The sequence below is a fragment of the Ornithodoros turicata genome, chromosome 1 (genome assembly GCF_037126465.1).
Source record: "Ornithodoros turicata isolate Travis chromosome 1, ASM3712646v1, whole genome shotgun sequence".
In the NCBI taxonomy this organism is placed as follows: Eukaryota; Metazoa; Arthropoda; class Arachnida; order Ixodida; family Argasidae; genus Ornithodoros; species Ornithodoros turicata.
This window is the reverse complement of record NC_088201.1, coordinates 49,628,208-49,634,843: the sequence shown is the minus strand read 5'-3', so window position 1 is coordinate 49,634,843 and position 6,636 is coordinate 49,628,208. Positions and strand designations below refer to the sequence as shown.

Below are 6,636 nucleotides of genomic sequence, written 5' to 3'. Positions count from 1 at the left end.
CTAATGACTTTAATAAATACATATTTTCACTTGTACTTTTGTGTATGGCTAACCTTTGCATGTCTATGCTTGCATGTAAACCGCCTACTGCACACCTGTTGTAGCGTGAAAAAAATTGCGATTGAAGTCGGTTCAGATGGAAAAATGGCGAAAGAAGCCTGAAAAATGTGCCCAGCCTGAAAAATGTGCGAGGGTTAGCGCGCGAGCAGCCCTCCATCCGAGCGCCACCCACCGAGCGCGGGAAAAAATACGCGAGTGAAGTCGGCCCAGGGGTCAATGAACGAACCTGTAACTCTCATCGCCGCTTCCGCCCAACCTAATTGTACTACTCGCGAGGAGTCATGTTCGTGTGGCACTTTCCGAGCTCCAGGAATTTGCCAGCTAGCACCTTTTTCTCTTAGCCTCGATACATTCGGGCAGCGGGTAGCCCAACTATATCCAGCATCATCACATCCGCTCTGCAAGAGTGGCGAGGGCCTGCATTGGCCCACACGTCGAAGTTCATGTGGGTTAGCAGACGACGAAACCCGAAGACGAGTGTCCACGATGCCCTAGCGTGATCCAAGCGACTGAAACTGCTAGATTCCTGGCATTCATGTTCGGGTGGCAACGGTCACGTGACCCAGCGCGGACGAAAGGCTAGCAATTCCCGAGCGCTCGGCCGTTTTGCCACATTTTGATCAAGCGGATTCGCCATTTGTAATTTGCAAGTAAAGTTGCGGTGAAAGTTTTGGGGTGACGTCTGGTGGGAAATGATCCCCAATGCCGTCGTTGGTGGTAACTTCGACACAGTGTGGCACGCACTTTTGAAGTTTGATTGCCTAACAACAACAAAAACAAAAAAAAAGAGCGCAATTGTGACGAAAATTGTGGCGTAAGAGCAGCATAGTAGCCACAAAAATGTTCTTTTGGGGGGAGGGGTTCTATGGGGACTTTCATGGGGAGGAGATGTTTCCCTCTCCCAAATGCACTACCAAGGTTACGATTTCGGGGGATTTCAACACCACCACCTAGATACAGAAAGCCTGCTTACTCGTCGACGTGACGTAACAACTAAGAGTCAGCCATAATAAGGATCGTGTTTTCAACGGCGGTAGCCAATCACGAACGTGCTTTCAGCGGTCGTAACCATGAAGACGAGCCACCGTCAGCTTCACTGGCAGCCACTGTCGTCTGCGAGTAGTAAACGTCCCCCGTACCAAATGGGAAAAGCGCAACATGGTCCCATATTTTTCTCAAGACTGCAATCGCTGTAATAACTCGCTGTAATCATTTGCGAGTTTCGGAGAACGGCGAATCGCAGTAGCAGACGAATTCAGATATGTCAACGAAAGGAAGGAGGTAGAGGAGGCAATAAGCAGGCGTTCTGTATCTAGATGGCGTTGGTTTGCCCCCCCCCCCCCCTGTTGCTACGCCCATGCACAAGAGTACTGAGGGCTCAGGCTATCGAATACAGGGTGACACCCTGTAAAAGTCTACCGGCATGCCATGCTCGGTGTAGGTGTCACTGGGGTACGGTCAATGTAGGTGTAACTTTGTGTTACTTACATATAAAGCTCTGAAGGAGATTCTATCCTGGTAAATTTCAGAGTAACTGAGCATCGTTGCGCACAGTCAGAATGCGAAACGAACGAATCCCGTGTTCAAATCAATCAAAATGGCGGTGTTGCGAAGGGTGCTGAAACGCCGCTCCCCAGACGGCGTCCTCACGGGCAACACTGAAGCGTCTCGAATCGCAGTGAGCTGTTCTGCAATGCCAGCCGTTTCAGTGTTGTGCTTCTGGGAAGCAGAGTCTCAATTTTTCTTCACAACACCACCATTTTCATTGAATACGGGATTCGTACGTTTCACAGTGTATATTTGTGCTACGGTGTCCGATGACTCTGAAATTCACCAAGATTGAACCTCCTTATATGTAGACAACAGAATGTTTCCAGCTGGACTGAGTAGTCCCTGAGCATCACATGCCGGCGCAGGTAGAGTTTTATAGGATGCCACCCTGTAGATAAATTTCTGACATGGTGCGTCTACTGCTTTGTTACACACGAATGTGCAGATTCCCCCATGCACATTTTTCATGCGTTTATGAATGCTAGCCCGTGTTATCTATCCCCTAACGAAAAATTATTTTATTCTGCAAGCTGTGTGCAAACCCAACGTAGCCAGGAAGCAAGAGGAGGACTGCGAGAGGAAGGAGGAATGTGGAAGACGCACCGAGGCGATTTCAACCGCATGCGGTTGAAAAACGGCGCACTTTAATTGGGAAAAATTTCTGAAGCACGAGTTTTTCAACAGGGAAACCCTTTTCCGGCAAGAATTTTGTGGGGTATTCTGGAAATTTCGTAGTCCTTTTAACGTTAGTTCACCAATGATATGCATTTTCCGGGACTCCCGAAAAATCGAACTGAAGATGAAACGTTGAGAACGAGCTTCACATTTTGTTGTCCAATATACTTTTAAAAACACCATAAGTCATAAACAATGGCCTGTTCGATCCCATATCTGGCGTCCCAGCCTATATCTTTACGGTGAAGAATAGCCGACATCCCTGCGTGCGTCCTTGTGACAGTGAGTGCTATAGGAAATGCACGAAGCTTTTCCCCGATATACCTATAGGAGCTCCTCCACACAAGAATAATGACAATATCATGTATGGTTGACTGCATTTCACCATTCCCGAGTGTCAAGCGCAGAGCAGAGTGATACCATATTTACGTTAGCTCTATGCTGTCTATTCACTGATTATTTGCACAGTGGAATAAAACAGCTTCGCGTGAACAGTAAAATTTGCTAGATACTCAAAGATCTAACAATTATACTGTCCAAATTTTACAAAGTGCTATAGCTGTGTACCAACCTACTTTAACGCGACGCATCTTAACAAAATAGCCGCTTTATTACGTGCGTTCAGGGAAAAAAATAATCAGCTATGTACAAGTGCAACAATGAGTTGTGTTATCACAGGAAGACGGCTGCTTTTCAAAGGCTCCTTGCAGCAAGGTTGGCACTGGCAGCTCGAGGCACGATCTGTTGCCATGGTCTTCGGTGCCATGTGATAGATGACTATTTCGTAGCTATCTGCGAGTAAGAGTATAATATGAAACATCGATGCTATCGGAAACGGGGTGTAACGGAAGGTCATGTAATTGTCACTGTGTGGCGCTTCTTTCATAAGAAAAGGGACTACGCGGTTTCAAAATCAAAGATGAATCTGAAGAGCGTGGCAAAACTGCATCTTACCTGACACTACACCCATCCACCACCGTGGCTGCCGCCGTAGCCGCCGCCAAGTCCACCTCCGTAGCCACCACCGAGTCCACCAAATCCTCCGTGCCCGCCACTGCTCTTGACAACAACCACCTTCCCGAGACCACCTCCGTGACCACCTCCAAAGCCACCTCCGAATCCACCGTGACCGCCACCAAGGCCACCTCCAAGACCGCCTCCGAGTCCTCCCTGCGGGAAACACAAAGCCGACTCGTTTCACTAAAATGAGAAGATTTCGGGCTCTTTGCTGTCGTCATAACTGAAGTTCGAAATGCAACAGATGGTCGAGTAACAATATTAAAAAACAAAAACTAAAACAAAAAAAAAAGAAGAACAAGCACTGGCGTATGTGCACCACCGGTCTAAGCGAACGTCTCCGCCCACTGACAGAGAGCTCGAGAATTCGAACCCGGCACAAGACATAAGCAATATGGCGACATCGAAAGGTTAAAGGTAGGTAGGACGATGGGAGTATACATAAACGAATTTCGCAGATGGCGAGTCAGATGGTGAATGGTATATAGTATTGTTATTCGCGCAGGGCCTTAGCGATCACCCGAACTATAGCAAAATCGTTCTTGAAGTATAATTGAAGTCTGCTCCTCATGAGGAGGCTTGAAGAGGGCTATGAATGTTTGAAATAAAAGACACACCTTTACATATTCTGAACCACGTAGTGAAAATGCTGGAAGCTGTTTTACTGAATGTCCATTTCGGTTGTTAATAATTTGGCGACTGCATTCGGCATCAATATTTTCAAATACAATTAACAATGTTTTACGTCGAAGCCCCTAAAAAGAGAACCTGTAGTCATCGGGGGGGGGGGGGGGGAGAGCTTGACAGACTGTCACAGCTAGACGGAACGTTGCCAACGGAAGCCTTGTGAGCAACGGTAGGGTGCTGCTATGGCAGTGTTTCAGTTAAGTACGTATCTTAAATATGTTTTTCAGTTTACTCACTTAGTTGTTTGTTTTAAAAAGGGAAGGCCTATGACCAGGGAAAAGCATTTTCACCACAAGAAACGCCATGAAACGCAAGCGACTATACATGCAAAATTGCCAGGTTACCTTGAAACCTCCAAGAGCGAGACCGCCGTGGCCGCCGCCGTGGCCGCCGCCGTAGCCGCCGCCAAATCCACCTCCGTAGCCACCTCCGTAGCCACCACCGAGTCCACCAAATCCTCCGTGCCCGCCACTGCTCTTGACAACAACGACCTTTCCCAGACCACCTCCGTGACCACCTCCAATGCCGCCTCCGTAGCCGCCTCCGTAGCCGCCTCCGTAGCCACCACCGTAGCCACCTCCGTAGCCACCTCCAAGGCCGCCTCCGAGGCCGCCTCCAAAGCCACCCTTTAGGCCGCCTAATCCAGCACCACCATGGCCGTAGCCGCCGCCATCACCGTGAAGCGACTTCACAAGGAATGCAGGTCCTGCAGAATAGGCTTGAACGCCACCGAGGCCACCGCCAAAACCGCCGTGACCCAGACCGCCACCGAAGCCGCCGTGACCTAGACCACCACCAAATCCTCCACCATAGCCTCCGCCGCCTCCGCCGCCATAGCCACCGCCAAGCCCACCAGCGAGAACGCAGGCGAGAAGGGAGCACGCGACCACAACTTTCTGAAATAATAAAAATGTCCGCCGTATCATTTTTACTGTTTCATTGTCAGTCGCTTGGTAAGCCGTCATCGCATGCTAGCTGGTGTTGGCGCCAACGTTGTGTTTCCTCTTGTTTTTATCTGTTGAGTTTTTTCTTTAAGCAAACTGTATAAGAAAACTCATGGGCATAGATGACCTTATCCACTACCTCTATATCCTCTACAGCGAAGAAAGAACTGGTGCCAAACCAGTTATTTTTTCGTCTTGCAGAGGCCTCATAGTTCATATGGTCGCATGACTACAGTAGTCCCATTCACGCTAAAGCCCGTCACCGATAAGAAATGCTGACGACAGCCACCAACAATCTGAGCAGACTCATATTGTAAGCGACTGTGCAGCAACGACAGAAATCCATTCAACGTTAATCCACTGAGTGACTGTCGGGACGGCTGCTTACGAACGCATTCATCGGCACAAGACTTACCAAAGATATCATGCTTGCAGTTACTCCTTTACTGTACGAGTGGCTAGGTTATTCGTTGGCATCATATATATACACACTGGATCGGACATCATCATCACCTCCTCTCCCCATCTCGTTCTCATCTCATCGAAACAAAACAGCCCAGACCCTCCCTGGCCTATAAATGGAAACCGGTGTCCACCTCACGTTCTATTTTAAACGCAGACCACCTCCTTATTTTGCTCTTGTTTCTGATGAATATCCCAACGCATTTCTCTCCTGATACATGAACACGTTTTTTTCGCCCCCCCCCCCAACTCCTCCTCCTCCTTTCATGTGCTTTGAGAAAATCGCTCCGCATTTCACCCACTTAAGTGGGTGGGTGGGGTGTAACTAAAGCACTCTCGGTTTCGAACCAGCGCATTGTTTGAGATGGAAAGTGATGGGTAGCGTCCTTTTCTTTTGATATCGCTTCAGCTTCCTTTCTTTGCGTTCAGTTGTTGCCGCAGACATTGAATGCGTCTTGCTGGTGTTCTGCATGGCTGCATAGATTAGGTTTCCACGACGGAGGACGCTTGTCTTGATGTGGGACGCTTTGGAATCGTGGGGGATGGGTGGCCGATACCTGCGAAACATGCACTACAATAGATGCTAGTAATATGCATCTTGTAACTCTGCAGGATCTTAAGTGTTGAACGATACTGATTAATTGACACAACTTAACGATGCCGATTTGATTCTTAAGAAAAGTTGTATATGGATTTACATTCATGTTGCGGCTTCGTGGTATAGTGGCATATATATGTACAGTGCAATGCGTTTGTAGGAGTAACAAAAGCGTGATCAATTTTCATTTCTTTACATCTTGCCTGATGGGATAAAACAATCTTCTGCGGCTTGCTTAAACTACCTACGCTGCAGGGAGTATAGAAAGGGTCAAAGTAGTCACGGTATAGCGTCGGGCGCCGCACGATTTTCGCCCTCATATGGCCATAGTTATTCGCGGTAACATAAATTCGCGATTTTGGAGGAATGCGTGAAAAACACGAAAAATAATTATGCGCGAAAAAAAACACTTCTACAGTAGCTGGTGTATCAACCATCCAGAACGTGAGAAGTCTTTCTCAAAATGACGATGGAAATCTTCTTTTGACACCTAATCTAAAACGCGCACGTATTGCACCGGGCGTTCGCATCTTTGTGGTCACAATGACTTTGACTAAATTAAAATACCGCAAGCAGAAAGACATTGTTAGCGTATATGCATTTGGTATATTTAAATTTCCCCACCAATAGTGAATGTAGGAA

General features: G+C 47.7%; 1 protein-coding gene across 1 annotated transcript; it reads right to left on the bottom strand.

The window, feature by feature from the left end:
- Positions 1-2,887: 2,887 nt before the first annotated feature.
- On the bottom strand, positions 2,888-5,397 carry LOC135398829 (uncharacterized). The gene is made up of 4 exons (XM_064630337.1): positions 5,350-5,397; positions 4,335-4,886; positions 3,241-3,456; positions 2,888-3,078 (listed from the first exon to the last, which is right to left on the bottom strand). The coding sequence occupies exons 1-3, from the start codon at positions 5,359-5,361 to the stop codon at positions 3,247-3,249; spliced, it is 774 nt and encodes a 257-aa protein (XP_064486407.1). The 5' UTR covers positions 5,362-5,397; the 3' UTR covers positions 2,888-3,078; positions 3,241-3,246.
- Between the last annotated feature and the right edge of the window lie 1,239 nt (positions 5,398-6,636).

What these genes read in the sequence shown, in the direction of transcription:
- LOC135398829 (XM_064630337.1), bottom strand. An exon ending in TCGCTCTTGGAGGTTTCAAG is followed by an intron (nt 3,457 to 4,334) that starts GTAACCTGGCAA and finishes TGTTTCCCGCAG; the next exon opens with GGAGGACTCGGAGGCGGTCT.